Raw genomic sequence first — 25,685 nt, forward strand, 5'->3', positions numbered from 1 at the left:
TTTTAAAATACAAATTATTAATAATATTTTAAAATACAAATTATTAATAATATTTTAAAATACAAATTATTAATAATATTTTAAAATACAAATTATTAATAATATTTTAAAATACAAATTATCAATAATATTTTAAAATACAAATTATTAATAATATTTTAAAATACAAATTATTAATAATATTTTAAAATACAAATTATTAATAATATTTTAAAATACAAATTATTAATAATATTTTAAAATGCAAATTATTAATAATATTTTAAAATACAAATTATTAATAATATTAAAAAATACTAATTATTATTATTATTATTACATCAGAAATAACTGGTTTCGGCATAACTAATATCAAACAGATATACAATAGTATTAAACGCGGTATGAAATTGTGGTCACAGATGGACAGCGAGTGTTTCGTACGATACAACTACTCGTGGCTATCATTAGATGATAATAAATACTATATGAATATACAAATGGATTTGTGTTGGTATTCATTGGATGAGTGTATCAAACAAATGCACAGTTATTTCAAGGATACTAAACCGAAAACTGGTTGGCCATCGGTTGGCTATTATATGGCATCGGAAATGTTTGTCGAAATATTAGAGGCAATCAATTATATACACAAACAAGAGATTATCCATCGAAGTATTAAACCGACAAATATATTGATTATTAATCGCAATAATCATAAGTTTATCAAATTGGCTGACTTTGGTTACGCCACTGAACACGAGTCGAGTTCACAGTCGCATACAATGCTTAAGATTGATGATAAATATATGGCACCGGAAGTGAAACGTAGCCGAAAATATTGTATAAAATCCGATATGTATAGTATCGGCGGTATTGCACAGGACTTGTTTAATATCGATATCAATAGGTTTGTATGAAATATAAAATATTTATTAATAAAATAATTAGTGATTGAAAATTAGTTAACTTATTATATATATTAATAGTAAGTGTCTGTATATATTATATTAAGAAAATTTATATTTTTAATCACAAATTAATTGCAAATCTTAATATTTAAATAATTAGAGATTAAAAATAATTAACTTATTATATATACTGTAAGTATATTATTAGATATTAAGCAAATAATTATTTTTATTCATAATTATTTTAATCAAAAATTAAATAATTTTATTTAACTTTATATATTGAAAAACTTTATACTAAAACGATATTAATAGGTTTGTAAAATCCTTATATTAAGTTATTTATTATTATTTTTAATATTTAATTAATTAATTAACTATATATATATATAATAATAAAGTGAGTTGGCTAAATTAATAAAAAATAACTATTATTAATAATATACCTGTAATAATTAATAATTAAATATAACATTATTCAAAAAATAATAAATTATTCCTAAAATTTATCTAATATATTTTAATTGTATTATTATAATAGATTTACTTAAATTTTTTTTACAACAAAAATTCTCAACATTTTTTTTAATTAGTAAATTCAAAAATAACCTTGATGATGATAGCAAACAAATGTTAGACATTTGTATTGTACTATTAAGCGGTTCAAGCAATGAAAGACATACATGTGATTATTTGATTAAAAATAATAATAAATGGATTAAAGATTATGAATCAGTTCGGGAAAACATTATCAAAATGATTGAAATTGGTCATCAATATAATCACCATGATCAATTTGTTGAATATTTTTTGGAAAATAAAACCAAACAATATTTACCAACTGAAACATTGACCATGATTAAATTGTCTAGACAATTTTCGGATAGAAAATGTAATTTTTATAAAAATATAATTATTATTATTATTATAAAAATATAATTATTATTATTATTATATAATAATTATTAATATAATAATATATAATTATTATTAATATAAAATATAATTATTATTATTAAAAAATATAATTATTTTTATAATATTATTAAATATTTAATATACAGTTTTAACAGCTAAGTTATTATATTTAATTAAATAATTATATTTTTTAATAATAATAATTTTATGTTTTTTTAAATAGTTTCAGCCAATAGTGATAATAATAATAATGATGATAAAAATGGACAAGTGGCAATCTATAAAAATGGACATTACCTTGATCAATTTACTGAAATTGATAAAATAGGATCGGGAGGTTTCGGTCAAGTGTATAAAGTTTGCGATAAAAATCAGAATAAATTCTATGCCATCAAAATTATACAACTATCAGGTAATATAGTATGTTTATGTGTGTGTGTGTGTGTATGTGTGTGTATGTGTGTATGTGTGTGTATGTGTGTGTATGTGTGTGTATTTGTGTGTATGTGTGTGTGTATGTGTGTGTATGTGTGTGTATGTGTGTGTGTGTATGTGTGTGTATGTGTGTGTATGTGTGTGTATGTGTGTGTATGTGTGTGTATGTGTGTGTGTGTATGTGTGTGTGTGTGTATGTGTGTGTATGTGTGTGTATGTGTGTGTATGTGTGTGTATGTGTGTGTGTGTGTATGTGTGTGTATGTGTGTGTGTATGTGTGTATGTATATATATATATATGTGTGTGTATGTGTATATATATGTGTATGTGTGTGTGTGTGTGTGTGTGTGTGTATGTGTGTGTATGTGTGTGTATGTGTGTGTGTGTGTGTGTGTGTATATGTGTGTATGTGTGTGTATGTGTGTGTATGTGTGTGTATGTGTGTGTATGTGTGTGTATGTGTGTGTATGTGTGTGTATGTGTGTGTATGTGTGTGTATGTGTGTGTATGTGTGTGTATGTGTGTGTATGTGTGTGTATGTGTGTGTATGTGTGTGTGTGTGTGTATGTGTGTGTATGTGTGTGTATGTGTGTGTATGTGTGTGTATGTGTGTGTATTTGTGTGTATGTGTGTGTGTATGTGTGTGTATGTGTGTGTGTGTATGTGTGTGTATGTGTGTGTATGTGTGTGTATGTGTGTGTGTATGTGTGTATGTATATATATATGTGTGTGTATGTGTATATATATGTGTATGTGTGTGTGTGTGTGTGTGTTTATGTGTGTGCGTGTGCAGATTATATAATAAAATTAATTTTTAGTATATAAAAAAATTTAAAATAAATATATAATCTATAGGTGTATCTGAAAAAGAGATCATCTATTTTCGTAATGAAATCAAATATCTAAAACAAGTATCCGATTCAATATATGCTGTCCAATGTATTGATTCATGGCTAGAAAATAATCAACTATACATACAAATGGATCTTGGTGATTTCAATTTACGTACCTTGATCGATTTTAAACGACAATTATTACAAATAGCCCATGATCAATTAGATGAATTTAACGAAATTGATCATGTTGATTATGCAATATCGTACGAAATATTTCGGGAACTGATTGAATGTCTAAACTATTTGCATCAACAACAACCCAAACCGATTATGCACCGGGATATTAAACCGGCAAACATATTGCTAACCATTGAGCCCCGTTCGGGTAGGTTTGTCAGGTTAGCCGATTTTGGACTGGCCAAAGAGGATGAAGGCAGTCAAATAAGTCATACAAAACTGGTTGGTACTGAAAAATATATGCCACCCGAAGTCCGACACAGTGGTCACTATAATACCAGTGCCGATGTCTACTGTCTGGGCGAAGTTGCCTTTGTACTATTTGATAAGATTCAACCAAGGTTAGTTAGCTAATAATAATTATTATTATTATAAATTAGTTACTTATATAATGGGATTTACCTTACTCATTTTTATTTATTTATCTATACAAAAGTTTTCTATTGTAGGAAATTTTCTAGGAAATTTCCTATCATCTATTGAATCTTATTTTAAAATATGTTTTTTTTTGAATTTTTTTTAAGTAATAGTGATAAATAATATATATATATAAATTTAAATTTACTTTTAAATGTTTTAATGAAATTTAAATCAAAAAATTATATATATATATATATAATCAAGTATATTAAGTACAATTTATTTTAATTTTCTATACACTATAACTAGATAAGTAAATGAAAATAGTTTCCGGGATAAAAATTTTATATATTTTATTACAAACTCTCTCTCTCTCTCTCACTATATATATATATATATATATAATATATCAATGAAGAAAAAAAATCTAATTTTATTGTTTTAATATATATTTATTTATTTAGCGATAAAACTTTTACATTAAAATTAAATGCAATGAATAATCAAATAAAATTAATGATTGACGGTATGGCTAATAAACGACCCACTTGTTTGCTGTTATTGACATTAATTTATAGTCTATCCATTGAAGCACCGGTAGCTGCTTTGAAATATCATAACTGGTTATCGGTTAACAATAGTCGACAATTGTTTCCTAATAATCCCAATCATATTAGAGAATCGGCTAATGTTATTGAGTTTTTAAAATCATTTATTACTAATAAATTAATTAATTGAATTTGATTTTAAATTTTACGATTAAATTAATTATATATAATTAATTATCAATAATAAATAATTATAAAGAATTTATAAATTGTATGTTTAGTTTTTAATATCAATACTATATAGTTTAATATAAATAGTTTATAAATATTAATAAAAAAATAATGTTTATTTTGTAAATTATTTAATAAAAATAAAATTAATATTTATTTTGAACAAATAATATTTTTTATTTATAATTATATTTTGAATTATATATATATATATATATATATAACTACAAAATATGTGATTTTATTTAGTCATAAATTTTGTAATACTTAAGCAAACACTCAGCCTATTATATGAATAAACTGTATTTCAATATCAAATGTTATCAATAAATATTTATTGATATCAATATATAATTATTATAATATAATAACTAAATTTGTTAATTATTATAATTTAGTAACCAATAGGAATTGTTTGATAATGAAAATAATGAAAATACTTCATAATATTATATTAATCAATAGAAAAATTACATATAATATAAATTATAAATTAAGTAAATTTATTGATTTATTAAAAATTTATAAATATTAAAAACTATAATAAATTTGTTCAGTATTTTTGCAAAAATAAAATGTTTTTAAATATATATAAGTCTATGTTTTCTTGCATTATTTAATAAATAATTAAATTTTATTTATTTATCATAATTTTTAGAGTAATTTAGATAATTTATACATTAATTTATATCTGTATAATCATAAGTAAAATACAAGATTATAAAAAAAATTTCAATAATAATATAATAACTTTATAATAATTTATATAATTGACAAACAATTAGAAATTATGATAAATTATATTAATAAATATTAATAAAATTATACAACTTTTTAAAATAATGTATAAATATTAATATTTATTATTCAATTCAATTTGTTATTACGTATAATTTTTACCTATTTTTTAATTACAATTAGTATTAATGTTATATTTTCTATAGTAATAATATACAGGTTTATCTATAATTAAAATAAAATGTTGATAATTTATGATGATTTTATATTTACTACTAAATTATTTTTATATATATATTTTCTAAATAATTCCTATAATATGAGTCACATTTTTATAGTAATAAATAATTATCAGCTAAATGTTAATATAAGATAAAAAATACTTTATAAATATATATATATATATTAGTCTACTTTACAATAAGTGATTTAATGTAATTCATTCAAATGAAAGCCATTGTTTAATGTTAAAATATTTATAAATATATTTTAATATATATATATATATATAATTTTATTAAATTACCATGGATCAATATATTGAATTAAATAATGATGTCAACAATAAGTATATGATTAAAACATTTAATCAACAAAATATTAAAGAAATTTGTACTGGACAATTTTCGACAATCTATTTAGTTGAACATCAAAATACTAAAAAACTATATGCCATCAAAAAGTTATCAATAAATGGTCTGTAAATATATATATTTTAAATAATAATTATTAAAATTTGTAATAGAAAATTGAAATTAATACTTAAAATTTATTTTTTTAAATTAAAATTTATTAATAAATTCGACAGTATATTTGTTTATAATTTTTTTTTTTTTTAAATTAATTAGTTAATTATTACAAAAATTGTTTTAATTGTTTGAATTTATTTATTTTTTTGTTAATTAATAGAAATGACAAAAATTTTTGAAAATGACAATATTATAGACATATATAATGCTATAAAAAGGGGTAGAGATTATCGATTGCAATTGGATTCCGAATATTTCGTACGATATTATTATACATGGCTTACATTCACTGATAATAAATACTATTTCAATATACAAATGGATTTGTGTTGGTATTCATTGGATGAGTCTATCAAACAAATGCACAATTATTTCATGGATACCAAACCAAAAACTGGTTGGCCATCGGTTGGCTATTATATGGCATCGGAAATGTTTGTCGAAATATTAGAGTCAATCAATTATATACACAAACAAAATATTATTCATCGAAGTATTAAACCGACAAACATATTAATTATTAATTACAATAATTATAAGTTTATCAAATTATCTGACTTTGGTTACGCCACTGAACACGAATCCAGTTCACAGTCGCATACAATGCTGTCGATTGACGATAAATATATGGCACCGGAAGTCAAACGAAGCCGAAAATATTGTATAAAATCCGATATGTATAGCATCGGCGGTATTGCACAGGACTTGTTTAATGTCGATATCAATTGGTTTGTATTAAAAAAAAATTATTTATTAACTCTAAGATCTTACTAAATAAAATTTTAATTTTATATTAATTATAAATAGAATTAATATATTTATATATATATACGGTATTATTTGTTTTTATAACAAATATAGATATATATATATTATTTGTTTTTATCACTAATATATATTTATATTAAAAAATAGGAAACTTAAAAATAACCTTGATAATGATAGCAAACAAATGTTAGACATTTGTATTGTACTATTAAGCGGATCAAGTAATGAAAGATATACATGCGATAACTTAATTAAAAATAATAATAAATGGATTAAAGATTATGAATCAGTTCGGGAAACAATTATTAAAATGATTGACATTGATCATCAATATAATTACCATGATCAATTTGTTGAATATTTTCTACTAAATAAAACTATTCAATATTTACCAGCTGAAACCATAACAATGATAAAATTATCGATTCAATCGCCAAGTAATTATTGGAAATTATTTTATTTTAGAATAATTTAAAATATATTTAAAATGATTTTTAAAATTTTATATATTATTATTATTTTATTTTTTAAAAATACTTATTAGTTGATGAATGCGATGGACAATTGCAACAACAACAATATTTAGAATATAATCCAGGTTATTATCAAAAACAATTTAAGCAAATTAATAAGCTAGGTAAAGGTGCTTTTGGTTATGTTTATAAAGTGTGCGATAATATTGAAAATAAATTCTATGCCATTAAAATAATAGAATTATCAGGTAAATATTTTTCAATGTATAATATTAATCTAATTAAATTAAAAACAAACTATATAAACTATTTTTAATTTTTTCTACAAAATAATATTATGTTATTTTTTTAAAAATAAATTTATAGATCGAAGTAATACAACAATCAATTATTTTAGTAAAGAAATTAAATATTTAAAACAAGTATCGGATTCAATATATGCAGTCAAATGTTGGGACTCGTGGCTGGAAAATAATCAACTATACATACAAATGGATCTAGGTGATTTCAATCTGCGTACCCTGATCGATTATAAACGTTTAATATTAGAATTGGCTAAAATGTATATAAAAATTGATCTGGTTGACTATTTAATATCCTACTCAATATTTGTTGAACTAGTCGAATGTCTTGATTATTTGCATAGTAGTCAACTGAAACCGATTATGCACCGGGATATTAAACCGAAAAATATATTGTTAACTGTTGAACCGCGATCGGGTAGGTTTGTCAGGTTAGCCGATTTTGGTTTGGCTAAAGAGTACGATGGCAGCGACATAAACTATACACAGGGTGTGGGAACTCCCGGTTATAGGGCACTGGAACTTATTACAGGCAAACAATACAATACAATGGTCGATGTTTATAGTCTGGGCGAAACAGCTTATATATTATTTGAACAAATTCAACCAAGGTTAGTTGTCTAAAAAAAAATTTACGAGACTAACTAGCAATTTTCTATCCTGGTAAATTTTTTATATAATTACAATAACAACAATATATTTGTTTATTTATCTAAATATATATATATATATATATATCAGGATTAAGCAAGATTTGGAGTTTAGGGGAGGGTAGACTGGGGTGAAATTTAAAAAATTCTCAAAAAATCTTGGGTGGGGTTATAGTGGGGTATAGACTTTTTTTAGGGGGGGGGGTCATTTCTAATCGTTTTTAAACGACAATTTTTTCCATTTGGTCAAAAAGTCTAAGGAGGGGTAAAATCCCAAAATAGGGGATATTATTCCCTTAACCCCTACTGCCTCTCTATAACCCTGATATTTATATATTAATATATATTTTATTTTTATAGTGACGGTCTAACTGAAAATTTGAATGCAATTAATAAATTGATAGTAAGTATGTTTGATGGTATGGCTGATAATCGGCCAAAATGTGACGATATATTAAACCAAATTAATAAATTGGCAATTAATCAACAACTATTGCAACCACTACTTGAATGTCTAACTGGAAAAAATGATGAATTGTTTTCAACTTTTAATAACAATAATGATTTTAATTATGTTAAAAAGTTTTTTAAATCTTTTATTGAGTTTAAATTAAATTTAAACTAATTAATAGATTAATAGATTAATTAAAGAAAAACATTATAGATATAATGGACATACAGTATATATATATATTTATATATATATTTATTACCCATACCTATTAATTATTAGAATTTATGTAATAATTAAAATTTGTAATATTTAAAATTATTTTAATGTTAAATTATTTAGTACCATATATTATACTTTTCAATTAATCATTCAATTCATTTTTTTAATCTATTTCAAAATTTTAAAATTTATTATTATATTTAACTAATATATTATTATAATTAATAAAAACATAGAAAAATAAAAATGTTAATTTCAACAAAAAAATGTTTTAAATTATTAAAAAATAAAATTATAAAATAATTGAATCTATTGTTATTTTATAAACATTAGTAATTTATATTTGTTACTACAATGAATATAGACATAAAAATATATATTAATTTGTATTAAATAAAATGTTATCATTTAATATATAATATATTTTATTATTTTAATAACATATTTATTGTTAATAAAGTTAATAATAATTAATAATATGTAATATTACTATTTATGTATTATATAAATTGTTTTACGTATTAAACTAATTACTGTATTTATTCAATTAAACATATTTTATTAAATAATTAGACTTTATTTTAGTTTTTTTTCAAATAATAATTTTTCACTTCTATAAATGAAAATGCTGTAATTTTTTTTTAAAAAAAAACAATTATGTACTTTAAGTATTTTATCATTTATTTTGTTTTTGGTTTTTAATTATTTAATAGTAGTAAATTTATGGCTTATAAATGATTTTAAAAAATCAATTACATTAGTCGAGTCTTTAATATAGTTGGGATTATCAAACAATTGGCGGCTACTATTGGCCAGCGATAGCCACGTAAGCAATGATTGGGATACCAGTGCTTGAATGGCTAGTTTGTCAATCATTGCTAATATATCCCCACATTTTGGTCTCTTATTTGCTATTGTATCGATCATAGTATCAATTAGTTTGTTCATCTCGGTCAATTTATCACTAATACAATATATAAATGAACATGATTAATTTATTTAAAATATTTTTCTAAAAAAAACTTTAATTTAACCTTGGTCTAACAATTTTATCAAATAGCATATAGGCTACTTCACCGAGACTATAGACATCGACACTGGTATTGTATTGACCACTTTGCATAACTTCACGGGCCATATATCTAGGTGTACCCACATTATGGGAATGGCTTATATCGCTACATTCATGTTTTTTAGCCAAACCAAAATCACCTAACCGTACAAATCTACCGGAACGTGGCTCAATAGTTAGTAAAATATTTGCCGGTTTTATATCCCGGTGCATAATCGGTGGCTGCTGTTCATGCAAATAGTTTAAACATTCAACCAATTCCCGGAATATTGTATACGATATAGAATAATCAACCAGATCAATTTCGTTGTAGTCACCAATTGCATCGTATGCTTTTTCTAATAATTTTCGTTTAAAATTTATCAAGGTACGTAGATTGAAATCACATAGATCCATTTGGATGTATAGTTGATTATTTTCCAACCATGAATCCAGACATTTGACAGCATATATTGAATCCGATACTTGTTTTAAATGTTTGATTTCATTACTAAAATAACTAATTGCTTTATCAGTTGCACCTTTTTTTAAAAAAATTAAATAAATATTTTTTGTTGTATTTTATAACTATATATTTTTTAAAAGAATTATTATAATTATATTTATTATTTTTATTATAATTACAATTACTATTACTACTATTACTACTATTACTACTATTACTACTATTACTACTATTACTACTATTACTACTATTACTACTATTACTACTATTACTACTATTACTACTATTACTACTATTACTACTATTACTACTATTACTACTATTACTACTATTACTACTATTACTACTATTACTACTATTACTACTATTACTACTATTACTACTATTACTACTATTACTACTATTACTACTATTACTACTATTACTACTATTACTACTATTACTACTATTACTACTATTACTACTATTACTACTATTACTACTATTACTACTATTACTACTATTACTACTATTACTACTATTACTACTATTACTACTATTACTACTATTACTACTATTACTACTATTACTACTATTACTACTATTACTACTATTACTACTATTACTACTATTACTACTATTACTACTATTACTACTATTACTACTATTACTACTATTACTACTATTACTACTATTACTACTATTACTACTATTACTACTATTACTACTATTACTACTATTACTACTATTACTACTATTACTACTATTACTACTATTACTACTATTACTACTATTACTACTATTACTACTATTACTACTATTACTACTATTACTACTATTACTACTATTACTACTATTACTACTATTACTACTATTACTACTATTACTACTATTACTACTATTACTACTATTACTACTATTACTACTATTACTACTATTACTACTATTACTACTATTACTACTATTACTACTATTACTACTATTACTACTATTACTACTATTACTACTATTACTACTATTACTACTATTACTACTATTACTACTATTACTACTATTACTACTATTACTACTATTACTACTATTACTACTATTACTACTATTACTACTATTACTACTATTACTACTATTACTACTATTACTACTATTACTACTATTACTACTATTACTACTATTACTACTATTACTACTATTACTACTATTACTACTATTACTACTATTACTACTATTACTACTATTACTACTATTACTACTATTACTACTATTACTACTATTACTACTATTACTACTATTACTACTATTACTACTATTACTACTATTACTACTATTACTACTATTACTACTATTACTACTATTACTACTATTACTACTATTACTACTATTACTACTATTACTACTATTACTACTATTACTACTATTACTACTATTACTACTATTACTACTATTACTACTATTACTACTATTACTACTATTACTACTATTACTACTATTACTACTATTACTACTATTACTACTATTACTACTATTACTACTATTACTACTATTACTACTATTACTACTATTACTACTATTACTACTATTACTACTATTACTACTATTACTACTATTACTACTATTACTACTATTACTACTATTACTACTATTACTACTATTACTACTATTACTACTATTACTACTATTACTACTATTACTACTATTACTACTATTACTACTATTACTACTATTACTACTATTACTACTATTACTACTATTACTACTATTACTACTATTACTACTATTACTACTATTACTACTATTACTACTATTACTACTATTACTACTATTACTACTATTACTACTATTACTACTATTACTACTATTACTACTATTACTACTATTACTACTATTACTACTATTACTACTATTACTACTATTACTACTATTACTACTATTACTACTATTACTACTATTACTACTATTACTACTATTACTACTATTACTACTATTACTACTATTACTACTATTACTACTATTACTACTATTACTACTATTACTACTATTACTACTATTACTACTATTACTACTATTACTACTATTACTACTATTACTACTATTACTACTATTACTACTATTACTACTATTACTACTATTACTACTATTACTACTATTACTACTATTACTACTATTACTACTATTACTACTATTACTACTATTACTACTATTACTACTATTACTACTACTAAACAGATTACCTGATAGTTTTATGATTTTGATGGCATAGAATTTATTTTGAATTTTATCGCACACTTTATATACGTCCCCATAAACACCATTACCCATACCATCAATTTGAGTAAATGCATCATTGTAATAACCCGGCTTATAAACTAATTGTTGTGATAATTGTCCATCGATTTCATCAACTAAATTAATTTTTATTTGAAAAAATTAATTATTATTATATTCAATTGAATAATGAAAAGTTTTAATAAAAGTTAAATTTTATATATATATATATAAATAAATAATAGAACTTTTATAAATTATATTTAAATATATATTACTATTTTGATCGGTAAATTGATTAGATAGTTTGATCATGGTCAATGTTTCAGTTGGCAAATATTGTGTTGTTTTATTTTTCAAAAAATACTCAACAAATTGATCATGGTGATTATATATATGACCGATATTAATCATATTTGTAACCATTTCCCGAACTAAATCATAATCTTTAAACCATTTATTATTATTATTAATCACACGTTTGTCTCTCATTACTCGATCCGCTTAATAGTACAATACATGTGTCCAACATTTGCTTACTATTATAATCAAGGTTATTTTTGAATTTACTAGAAAATTAATCATATTATTAAAAATTAAAACCATTAAATTATTTTTTGAAAATTAATTAATTTTTGTTGTTGTTGTTATTGACTATTAGTATTAATAATAATTAGTCATTTTAATAGTAAATAAATATTTAAATATTAAAAATCATTTAGACTACATTTTGTAATAATTATTAAATATATTATATATCAATTTTAATTTAGGGTTTATTATTATTAAAATGTTTTTACTATTATAATCAAGGTTTTTTAATTATTGAAAAAAATTAATCGTTAATATATATTAATAAAAAACTAATATATTTCATACGAACCTATTGATATCGACATTAAACAAGTCCTGTGCAATACCGCCGATACTATACATATCGGATTTCATGCAATATTTTCGGCTACGTTTGACTTCCGGTGCCATATATTTATCATCAATCGCAAGCATTGTATGCGACTGTGAACTGGTTTCGTGTTCAGTGGCGTAACCAAAGTCAGCCAATTTGATAAACTTGTGATTATTGTTATTAATAATCAATATATTCGACGGTTTAATACTCCGGTGAATAATTCCTTGTTTATGTAAATAATTGATTGCCTCTAATATTTCCGAAAACAGTTCGCCAGCCATATAATAGCCAACCGATGGCCAACCAGTTTTAGGTTTAGTATCCTTGAAATAATTGTGCATTTGTTTGATAGACTCATCCAATGAATACCAACATAAATCCATTTGAATGTGAAAATAGTATTTATTTGTTTCCAACGATAACCACGAATAATAGTATCGGACAAAAAAATCTGAATCCAATCGCGACCACAATTTTATTCCACGTTTTATTGTATTATATATCTGATTGATATTATTTCCATTAAATTCTGGCATTTCTTTATTTTAAAAAAAAAATTAATTTTAATCGAAATATAATTTTAAATTATTTATGTAATAATCTTTTTACATTATATTAGTTTATAATATTTATTATAATACAAACCATTAATGCAGATTTTTTTCACTGCATATTGTTTATCATTGGCTTTATGTTTGGACAGATAGATTTTTGAATATAGAAACTTGCCCGGTACAGTTTCGGTAATAGCATCATGATGCTTAAATGTTTTCATCATATACCCATTGTCTATTTCAGCCGAATTTATCTCCTGGTCCATTTATAATTTAATTTTAATTTTAATTAATTAAAACAATTTACAATTTATTTGTTTTTTATTCACTATTATTAACATTATTAAAAATTAATCAATGTATAAAAATTTTATTTTTTTATTTTGTTTATTAATGACTACGTGTATAGTGAAGTATACACACTAACTTATAGCTTAATAAAATATAATTTATTATACTTTTTTTTATTTATCATTAATTGTTAATCTAACTAAATGATTATTAACTAGTGTTGGAAAATAGGGAAATTTATTAAATAATAGAGAAATTTCTAGCTATATGATAACAATGTTAATTTTTTCATCGATAAATATTATCATGTAATAACATAAGTTAAATAATATAATTATTAATATTTTGATTATTAAAATTTTAAAAAACTAATTATTATTAAATAATTATAACTATTTTATATATATATATATGGGTATCCCATTTTGTATACAAATATTATTACAATATATAGTATTGTATAAAGTTAAATAAAATAGTATTTTGTCTCATTATTATATGGTATAACAATAACTATATATATATATATATAGGGATCTCTATAGAAAGTAGCAGGCGCGGTTAGGCAAATTTTTGAAATTAATATTTTAATTGATATTTTTTTGAGAAATTTTCTAGAAACTTTTTCAGCTGAAATTTTTAAGAAACTTACTATTTACCCATCTCTAATATTAACGTATATAAAAATATTCAAAAAATAATATCAATACTTTAAATATAATATATATCTGTTTTATTATATTACTAGTAATACAATAATAGATAAAATATTTATTATTATTTCTTTATTAATCTAAAATATTTTTTAATTAGTCATGTTTTTTTAAGCTTTTATGTAACTTTAAAATAAATATTATAATACTATTAATAATAATAACAAAATATTTTTTTTATAACAATAACATAACTTTTATCATTATTCCTAGTAATAAATGTATTTAATTATGAATATATATATATATATATTTAAAATATATATATAATTCTTTAGATATTGTTTTTTGATTGAATTTGTAATTTGAATTAATTTTTCTATAATAAATATTTTATTATCTAAATTATATAAAAATTAGATAATACTGTATAAATTATGACAAAATTAACAAATCTTTATTTATTAAATACTGTGTGAAAATAAATATTGTACTTACTAAAATAAAAAAAATAAAAAAAATATTTTACAAATTAATGTTAAATTTAATATATAAATATATATATATTTATAAGTATTATATGCAGTAATAATTTATACTTTTAGATAACATTTCATATTGAAATACAATATTTGATAATATTCTGAGTGTTGGCTTAAGTATTACAAAATTTATTTACGAGATTTAATAAAAATATTTATCATATAGTTATATATATATATTACATAATTATAGTTAAATAAAATAAAATATAAATATAAATATTATTTAAAAAATTATTAATTTTATTTTTGCATAAAATTAATTAATATTAATTATTATTAATTGGACAATCATATATAGAATAAAATATATTATGTTAAAAAAGTCATGATTTATAAAGATTATAAGAAAAATATAAAAATTATTAAATTAATAAAAAGTTTTGTTAGAAAATCAATTTTTTAATTAAATTTATAAACTTAATAAATTAGATTATTATATTCGTTAATTCAATAGATTAAACAATTGTAATTTTAATTATTTGTTTTTAAAGTAATAATTGATTTTATAAACTTAATAACTTTGTTACACTCAATATATATAATGAATATATTAGGATCTTCGAAAAGTGTTCGACTATGTAAACCAGTTCAGCAATTCCGTTAAACTTTATGGTATCTCTGGATTAATGGGAAGATTTTTTATTTGATCCAATATTTTGCAACATTTTGGCCTTTTATGTGATTTATCAATTCTCATTTTTTCTATAAATTTTTTTATTACGGTTAGTTTTTTAGATAAATCATTATCACTAAAAAAAAAAGATAAAATAACATAGATATCAATGTATAAGATTGTAAACTGGATTCGTATTCAGCGGCATAACCAAAGTCAGCCAATTTGATAAACTTATGATTATTGTTATTAATAATCAATATATTCGACGGTTTAATACTTCGGTGAATAATATCCTGTTTGTGTATATAATTGATTGCCTCTAATATTTCGACAAACATTTCCGATGCCATATAATAGCCAACCGATGGCCAACCAGTTTTCGGTTTGGTATCCTTGAAATAACTGTGCATTTGTTTGATAGACTCATCCAATGAATACCAACACAAATCCATTTGTATATTCATATAGTATTTATTATCATCTAATGATAGCCACGAGTAGTTGTATCGTACGAAACACTCGCTGTCCATCTGTGACCACAATTTCATACTGCGTTTAATACTATTGTATTTCTGTTTGATATTAGTTATGATATCTGTATAATAATTATTATTATTTAATATTATTAATAATTAGTATTTTTTACTACTATTAGTAATTAGTATTATTTTAATTTTTACTAATACTTTTGTGTATATACGAATAATAATATGTTATAAAAATATATATATAATCTAATTTATAGTCTTACTAGTAATTTCTATTTTTTTAATAGCATACTGTTTATCATTGTTTCTATGTTTAACCAGGTAAATTTGTGAAAATTGACCCGTACCAAATTAATCGTAATGTATCATGGTCAAACGATCTATTCATATAATGATTTTCCAATTCACTGTCTAGCTCATTAATTGTTGAACAATTTTCAGCCATCATAATTTATATAACCGTATAAAATATGGTTATACAATATACAATTATTGTTTTAAAAAATTGTTAATTAATTAAATAAAAATTAATAAATATATTTTTTTTTTAAATTATTACACTAAAAATATAGCTGATTTGAGATAAATTTTTATAATTATATTATGTTATAATTTCACTAGTATTTAGCTATAACTAATAAAATAAAAGTGTATTTATACAATCTCTAACTAAATAATAAAAAATATATAATAAAGATAACAAAATAATATTTAATAACTTTTTAGGTGAATTTCACAACTTTTTATTCTTTTAATATATATCTATATATTTATTAATCTAATCAAATTATTTATATTTATAGTTTATAAATGTAAAACAATTACAGGAATAATATAAATAATAATATTAATACTAATATTAATATTAATACTTTAACAATTTTTTAAATTTTTAAAATATATAAAAATTATTATTTATTTAAATAAATCAATTATTGATATAATAATAAATAATATAATTTATTGAATAGATTGATTAATAATATTTGATACATTAATAGAAATATTAATATAAAAAAATTAATATTTTATTTATACATATAATAAATGCCAATAATTTCATAAAAATTAATTTTATCTTATAATCTTAAAACTATATTACTAAACTGACCTCTATACACTTTATATTTAACCTGTATATAAATTTGTATTATTATTGTATAATAATAATAATAAATTACATGATAAAATATAAGTGATTTCACATAAATCTATGACTACAAGTACATTATTAATCATAAATTATTTTATTATTATTATAAAAAGGTTAAGCAAGGTATTTAATTTTAGGTTAGTAAATGTGCTCGAATAGTAAATAAAACTTTTAAAACAATTTATTTTGTAAATTATAATATGGAATACTATTATTATATTTTTAAAACTATTATTTTCTAAATCAAAAAATCATAATTTTTTTTATATTGAGTGATAAAAATAGAAATCAATTGCAATATTATAATTACTTTATAATAAATACGAAAACAAAAATTAGAATATTTAACTTTTATTTTATAAAAAAAAAATTATTTAACAATTATTTTTATTACACAATTTTTTTTAAAAAAGTATATAAATTACTTAAAAAAAACTAAAGCTATATTTTGTAAAGTTATTGAAACTCATGTATGTATTATATAACTAATAGTATTTTATTTATAACATAAGCTTTGAAATATTTCAACAAAGACTTTGAATTATTATTACTATTAGCGATATATAAAATTATAATATAAAAAAATATTATAAAATAATATGTCATATATTTTATATATTTCATTATTATAAAATAACACTTAAATAAGTAATATTAAAATTGATCCTAGTAAGATATATATATATTTAATAAATAATTATAAATAAAATAATATATTATGAAATAAATTAATCTTAGTTATGGATGTACAAAAAAACTTTGTACTTTAATACAGGTATACATATATAATATTATATATATTTCATTACCTAAAATTGATAATAATTTAATTGGTAATAATAATAATAAGTGAATCATCATTTTATTCACACTCAAAATATTTAATTAAATTGTAACAAAATATTTCTTAAATTATATATTAATGATTTGGCTATATAATAAAAATTACTTAACTTGTTTAAATTTATTAAAATTATTAAAAATAAGTTAACTGTTTTTTTGTTTTGCACAAAAAATTGCTAAAATTTATTAAATGAAAATAAAAAAATAATCTTAAAACCATTTAAATAAAAATAGTAACACAAAAAAAATATTTTTATCATATAAGAAATAAGTTATTATTATTTATGAAATTGTTTTATTTGATAATATATATATATATATTTATTATCTAATTTATATATAACCTTATATATAATATTACAAATAATTATTATAATAAATTATATGATAATACCTGTAAATTGACGTATAGTCTGATTAAAAAAACTACATATTGAAGTTATTTATTAATTTTGTATTTATTTTTTCCAACGTTACAGTTTTAATTAGTTTTATTTAATAATTATATAAGTACTGTATTTAATAATTTATTATCATTATTATTTTATAAAATAGTTATATATATTTATATATATATTTTTTGAAAATTTCTATTATGTTAAAATAACACAAGATATAATTATGGATCAATTAAATATAGTAAATGAACTTGCTCGTAAAATTGAAAATGATTATTTAGCTAAAACATTTCATATATATACAATTAGTGAAATTAAATGTGGTCAATATTCATTAATTTATCAGATTAAAAATAAAGACAACGATAAACAATATGTCATCAAAAAATTTTCAATTAATGGTTTGTTTTTTTTTAAAAATTACATTTTTTATTATTATTATTATTATTATTATTATTATTATTATTATTATTTATATATTGATTGTATATATTTTTAAATCCGTGAAATAATAATAATAATAATTTATTTATTTATTTAACTATTATTATTTTTTTTTGTATTAATAAGAGATGACATCAATATATAATACTAAGGATTTGAAATTAATTTACAAAAATATTAAACGCGGTATAAAACTATTGTCGCGAATCGATTCCGACTATTTTGTTCGCTGCTATTATTCGTGGCTATCGTTTGAAACAAATAAATACTATTTTCACATTCAAATGGATTTGTGTTGGTATTCATTGGATGAGTCTATCAAACAAATGCACAGTTATTTCAAAGTTCAGCCGAAAACTGGTTGGCCATCGGTTGGCTATTATATGGCTGGCGAACTATTTGTAGAGATATTAGAGTCAATCAATTATTTACATCGAAAAGATATTATTCACCGAAGTATTAAACCGACAAATATATTGATTATTAATCACAATAATCATAAGTTTATCAAATTGGCTGACTTTGGTTACGCCACTGAACACGAGTTTAGTTCGCAATCGCATACAATGTTGGCGATCGACGACAAATATATGGCACCGGAAGTCAAACGTAGCCGAAAATATGGTATAAAATCTGATATGTATAGCATCGGCGGTATTGCACAGGACTTGTTTAATGTCGATATTAATTGGTTTGTATAATAAAAAGTATTTAGTATAAAACCAGTTAAGAATGCTAGAAAGCATTTTCAGAAAAAAAAGATTGAAAACCATTATAGCGGCTATAAAGTAACATATAAAAATCTAAAAACGTCAAATATACATAAATTAAATGTCATGTATGATATCAAATGACTCAGTATGACAAAATAAACTCAACTTTAGTCATGTACGGCATCAAATGACTCAGTATGACATAATATACTTAACTATAGTCATGCAGGATATCAAGTGACTCAGTATGACAAAATATCTTTGACTAATCATACTTTTTAAAAGTTAATAATTTTGATTTATAATATCTTAATTTTGATGATCTATTCAATTCTAAACGTTAAAATTTTTACCTATTTTTTTTATTTTGGCCGCCATTTTATCTATGTTCCCGAAGATATATCAAAATTTTAATACAACTTTTCAATAGATTATTAGTAGTCCTCTAACCGAATCTGAAGTCAGAATTTCAAAATTCGCAAAATGAAATGCTACACACAGACAGACAGACTCAAAAAGCCTCTATAATCTATAATGGCTTTTTGAGTCTGTCTGTCTGTGTGTAGCATTTCATTTTTCGAATTTTGAAATTCTAACTTCAGATTCGATTAGAGGACTATTAATAATGTATTAAAAAGTTGCATTAAAATTTTGATATCTCTTCGGGAACATAGAGAAAATGGCGGCCAAAGTAAAAAAAAATTTAAGAATTTTTTTAAGTATAGATTTGAATAAAGCATCAAAAATAAGCTGAAGAAATATGCATTAAAATTTTAATATCTCTTCGGGAACATAGAGAAAATGACGGCCAAAGTAAAAAAATAGGTAAAAATTTTAACGTTTAGAGTCATTTGATAACCTACATAACATTATTTAAATTATGTATATTTTACCAGTTTTATATTTTTTGTTACTATATAAATTAATACTATATAATTATACCAACTATTTGGTTTCAACCTATTTATGATATTCAAGTTTTTTTTCTAATAATGCTTTCTAGCATTCTTAACTGGGAATCGCCAGTTAAGAATGCTAGAAAGCATTATTAGAAAAAAAACTTTGACGACATAAATTATTATCTTCGCAAATTAATTGTCAGTTGACTTTAGTCATTTAGTAAAATGACAAAATAAACTAAACTTTAGTCATGTAGGGTATCAAATGATTCAGTATGACAAAATATACTCAACTTTAGTCATGTAGGGTATCGAATGACTCGGTATGACATAATAAACCAAACTTTAGTCATGTGCGGTATTAAATGATTAAGTATAACAAAATAAACAGCTAAAATCATACTTTGCCGCCATTTTTGAAAAAATAAAATTATATCTTATTTTTGATGCTCTAAACAATTCTAAACGTTAAAATTGCTACCTAAAATTTTTTACTTTGGCCGCCATTTTCTCTGTTTCTGAAGAGATATCAAAATTTTAAGGCATATTTCTTATGCTTATTTTTGATGCTTTATTCAAATCTATACTTTAAAAAAATTTTCTTAAAATTTTTTGTACTTTGGCCGCCATTTTGTCTATGTTCCCGAAGATATATCAAAATTTTAATACAACTTTTCAATAGATTATTAGTAGTCCTCTAACCGAATCTGAAGTCAGAATTTCAAAATTCGCAAAATGAAATGCTACACACAGACAGACAGACTCAAAAAGCCATTATAGATTTCAGTAAACAAAACTTTTCAAGTTTTTTTTGAATATATAGTGTTTTTTAATGTTAGTTAATAAAGTTTTTTTAAATTTTTTTAAATGTATAAAAACTAAAAAAATTATATTTAAAACTCTCATGTCTGCTTATTGCTATAGCAACAATAAACAAGTACTGTGTATGTGTATGTACATGTTTTTATTGTTGCTATAGCAAATAGGAAAATAGATTTAAATTTTTATCTTTTAGTTTTAACTAATTTAATTTATTTTATTTATTTATTTATTTAAAATTAGCAAATTCAAAAATAACCTTGATGATGATAGCAAACAAATCTTAGACATTTGTATTGTACTATTAAGCGGTTCAAGCAATGAAAGACATACATGTGATTATTTGTTAAAAAATAATTTATGGCTAAAAACCTATGAATCAATTGGTGAATATGTCGACAAAATTATTTCAATTTGTCAAACATATGGACACCAAAATCAATTTGTCGAATATTATCTACAAAATAAAACTTTACAACATTTACCACCTGAAACAGTTACCATGATCAAAATGACTAATAATAAATTAAACAATCAAAATAGTAGTGTTTTATTTATTTTTTTTGATAATTAATATTTAATTAATTAAAAATATATATATATATTAATAGTTGACGAAATCGATGGACAAATAAAATTATTAAGATATCAGCCGGATCATTACAATCGTACGTTCAATAGCTGTAAACGTTCAATTGGCCTAGGTCAGTGATTAAAAATTAAGTGTTATTATCACGATAACTTTGTGATACATATATATATATATATATATATATATATATATATATATATATATAACATAAACTAATTTAATAACAGATATTTAATAGTAATTTTAATAATTTATAACAAACAATGAGTATGTTAAAGAAAACACTTACTCATTTAATATGTTCTAGTTTATTTTGTACAATTTAGTTTTATAAAAGTTTAATTTTGATCAATGTCCTAGGTGGTTTTGGTGAAGTGTATGAAGTAAGCGATAAACAACAAAATAAATATGCAGTTAAAATCATTAAACTAACTGGTAATATAATATTTTTCTATACATCTCTCTCTCTCTCTCTCTCTCTCTCCATCAGGGTTATGCAAGGTTCTAGATTTTAGTGGGAGGGGAGGGGGTAGACCGGGGTGAAATTTACAAAATTGTCGAAAAATTTTAAGGTGGGGGGTATTGGGTGGGGTAAAATTTTTATTACATCTTTAAACGACACGGTTAATATTTATATTATTTTATTTTTTAAAAAAGGTGCAATGGATAAAAATATTAATTATTATAGCAATGAAATTAGATATTTAAAACATGTATCAAATTCAATATATGCTGTCAATTATATCGATTCGTGGCTTGAAAGCGATCGACTATATATACAAATGGAACTATGCGATTTCAATCTAAGAAACTTGATCAATTTTAAACGACAACTATTAGAGCAGGGTCAATTAGGAGATTATGGAAAAATTGATCTAGTCGATTATTTAATATCCTATTCGATATTCCGGGAACTGGTTGAATGTCTAAACTATTTGCATGAACAGCAGCCACCGATTATGCACCGGGATATCAAACCGGCAAACATATTGCTAACTATTCAGCCCCGATCGGGTAGATATGTACGACTGGCCGATTTTGGTCTGGCCAAAGATGACGAAGGCAGCCAAATAAGTCATACAAAAGGAGTGGGAACACAGAAATATATGGCCCGCGAAGTCTACCAAACCGGTCACTACGATACCAGTGTCGATGTATATTCGCTTGGTGAAACATCGATAATGTTATTTGATAAAATTGCACCCAGGTTTTATGATATATATTATATATATATATATATATATATATATATATATAGTTTATGCCACTTAAAAGTTTAAATTTGTGTAATATTATGTAATGCTTTTTAGCTAAGGTACTTTATATAACTTACAGATAATATTAGGTAACTGTATACTAACAGTTACCTTGCTTAGCTTGTAAAGTTAACTGTATACACGATATATTATTGAAATTTAAATTTTTAATTTACATTATCACTATATATATAATCTAATAATCTCTCTCTCTCTATATATATATATATATATTGTTTATTAATGTATATTAATGTATATTATACAGTGATGACCAGCTATTGACACCAAAATTGGACGAGATGAAATGCCAAATCAATACTATGCTCAATATATTAGCTGAAAATCGGCCAAAATGTGGGGATATATTAGCAGTGATTGACCAACTGGCCATTCAAGCACCGGTATTATCCAAATGTTTTGTCGATTCACTTAAGCAAATCAATAGTCGCAATATGTTTGGTAGAGATGGTACTAATGTTTTATTGTTTTTAATATCGTTTATTGACAAAAAATTTCAATAGAAATTGAAAATATTGTGCAAATATATATAATAATTTTTGTTGTTGTTGTTGTTGTTATTATTATTATTGAAAATAATAATATATAATATAATTAAGTTATAAATAATATAACATAAAAGATATTTTAGTAGTAATAATATTAATAACTATATATACATTATAGTATCAAGTACATTTACTTGTATTATAAATATATTATAATAACACAAAATTTTTTATATATTTAATAATAACATATATATAAATATGTTTATTTTAGCTTTTTATTTACAAAAAAAAACACTATAAAAATATTACAATCAATTTTTATTCAAATAATTTTTTTTCATTAAAAAAATAATATCCAAAATAATTATAAATGTATTTTTTCTAAATTATATAATTTTGCTATTTTTTAGTGTTTACTTGTTAATTGAAAATATAATCGGAAATAAATATTTTTGTATTTTATTTTTTTTATAAGGAAACGGTTTATATATTTTATGTTTGCTTTATTTTTTTTTGTTGATGTATACATTAACTAATAGTTACATAAATAAAAACAATTAATAATTAAATAGAGACATTTATTTTGAACTAAAATTTTTTTTGTTGAAAATAATATAATAATAATAATCTAATTTTTTATTTTAGTAATTAATTAATTAATTTTTTTTTGTTTTTTTTGATAAAAATGTGTATTAACTTCAAAAAAGTAATGTTTAGCAAAAAATTCATACAACTATTGCTTAAATGTTTGCTAATTGCCAGCACAGTTAGCTCAATGACTATAACATTTGTGCTATTGTTTCGCGACCTACAGACCATCAATCGTGAGGAACTGGAGCTGAAAACACGGGACATCAGTCAAGACTATCGCTATATGAGTACAAATCTCAGACAATATAAGACAATGTATGCTAACGATCGACAGTTTTATCCAAAAGTCAAGTGGATATCGACATTAAATACAGTATTACGGGAACTCATATCGTTGTCCAATTTGGTGGCCGGTTATCGTGAGAATCAATATATGACACAGCAATCGGGTATATGGTTGGCCATTGTCTGGGTGTCCACACATTTGGATACCGGTGTCGAACTATTGTATACGACTAGTCTGTATCTAACCAGTCATGTCCTACAGTTTATTGTCATTTTAATTAGTCTATCATTTGCTTATATACTACAGGATAGTAGCGATACTACTACTACTACTACTACTACTACTACTACTAATAATAATAATAATAATAATACTAATAATAATAATAATAATAATAATAATAATACTAAACTACCTGTCCCATTAATCTATATACAAAATGATTCACCAGTCTAACTAATTATATAATTATATTTATTTTTTAATTTTCAAATTAATTAATTATTTATTTTTTTTTAAATAAAAAATTATGTTTAATTTCAACTAAACATTTGTA

At 22.1% G+C, this 25,685-nt stretch overlaps 3 protein-coding genes across 3 annotated transcripts in view; 1 reads left to right on the forward strand and 2 right to left on the reverse strand.

The window, feature by feature from the left end:
• Positions 1-9,166, forward strand: part of LOC128956817 (uncharacterized) — a 9,721-nt gene extending 555 nt beyond the window's left edge. Inside the window, exons 2-13 of the mRNA XM_054302533.1 lie at positions 325-889; positions 1,484-1,782; positions 2,032-2,220; positions 3,099-3,657; positions 4,255-4,374; positions 6,161-6,670; positions 6,858-6,931; positions 7,348-7,431; positions 7,550-7,745; positions 7,833-8,096; positions 8,496-8,672; positions 9,142-9,166. Coding sequence (XP_054158508.1) covers positions 325-889; positions 1,484-1,782; positions 2,032-2,220; positions 3,099-3,657; positions 4,255-4,374; positions 6,161-6,670; positions 6,858-6,931; positions 7,348-7,431; positions 7,550-7,745; positions 7,833-8,096; positions 8,496-8,672; positions 9,142-9,166 — 3,062 coding nt within the window. The remainder of the gene's footprint in view (positions 1-324; positions 890-1,483; positions 1,783-2,031; positions 2,221-3,098; positions 3,658-4,254; positions 4,375-6,160; positions 6,671-6,857; positions 6,932-7,347; positions 7,432-7,549; positions 7,746-7,832; positions 8,097-8,495; positions 8,673-9,141) is intronic.
• A 344-nt stretch (positions 9,167-9,510) lies between these two features.
• Positions 9,511-10,295, reverse strand: LOC128956829 (serine/threonine-protein kinase nekl-2-like). The gene is made up of 2 exons (XM_054302544.1): positions 9,843-10,295; positions 9,511-9,772 (listed from the first exon to the last, which is right to left on the reverse strand). The coding sequence occupies exons 1-2, from the start codon at positions 10,274-10,276 to the stop codon at positions 9,511-9,513; spliced, it is 696 nt and encodes a 231-aa protein (XP_054158519.1). The 5' UTR covers positions 10,277-10,295.
• A 3,144-nt stretch (positions 10,296-13,439) lies between these two features.
• Positions 13,440-14,296, reverse strand: LOC128956840 (interferon-induced, double-stranded RNA-activated protein kinase-like). Its single transcript, XM_054302555.1, has 2 exons — positions 14,122-14,296; positions 13,440-14,014 (listed from the first exon to the last, which is right to left on the reverse strand). The coding sequence occupies exons 1-2, from the start codon at positions 14,294-14,296 to the stop codon at positions 13,440-13,442; spliced, it is 750 nt and encodes a 249-aa protein (XP_054158530.1).
• Positions 14,297-25,685: the final 11,389 nt, after the last annotated feature.

Source organism: Oppia nitens, unplaced genomic scaffold (assembly GCF_028296485.1).
Source record: "Oppia nitens isolate AA-2021 unplaced genomic scaffold, nextdenovo-longstitch-racon4-pilon3 scaffold12_pilon_pilon_pilon, whole genome shotgun sequence".
Lineage (NCBI taxonomy): Eukaryota > Metazoa > Arthropoda > Arachnida > Sarcoptiformes > Oppiidae > Oppia > Oppia nitens.

Coding starts and splice junctions, on each gene's coding strand:
- LOC128956829 (XM_054302544.1), bottom strand. CDS start 10,276: ATGGATCTATGTGATTTCAATCTACGTACCTTGATAAATTTTAAACGA. Junction 9,773..9,842: donor GATAAAATTGTTAGACCAAG/GTTAAATTAAAG, acceptor ATATTGTATTAG/TGATAAATTGACCGAGATGA.
- LOC128956840 (XM_054302555.1), bottom strand. CDS start 14,296: ATGGACCAGGAGATAAATTCGGCTGAAATAGACAATGGGTATATGATG. Junction 14,015..14,121: donor GAAAAAAATCTGCATTAATG/GTTTGTATTATA, acceptor TTTAAAATAAAG/AAATGCCAGAATTTAATGGA.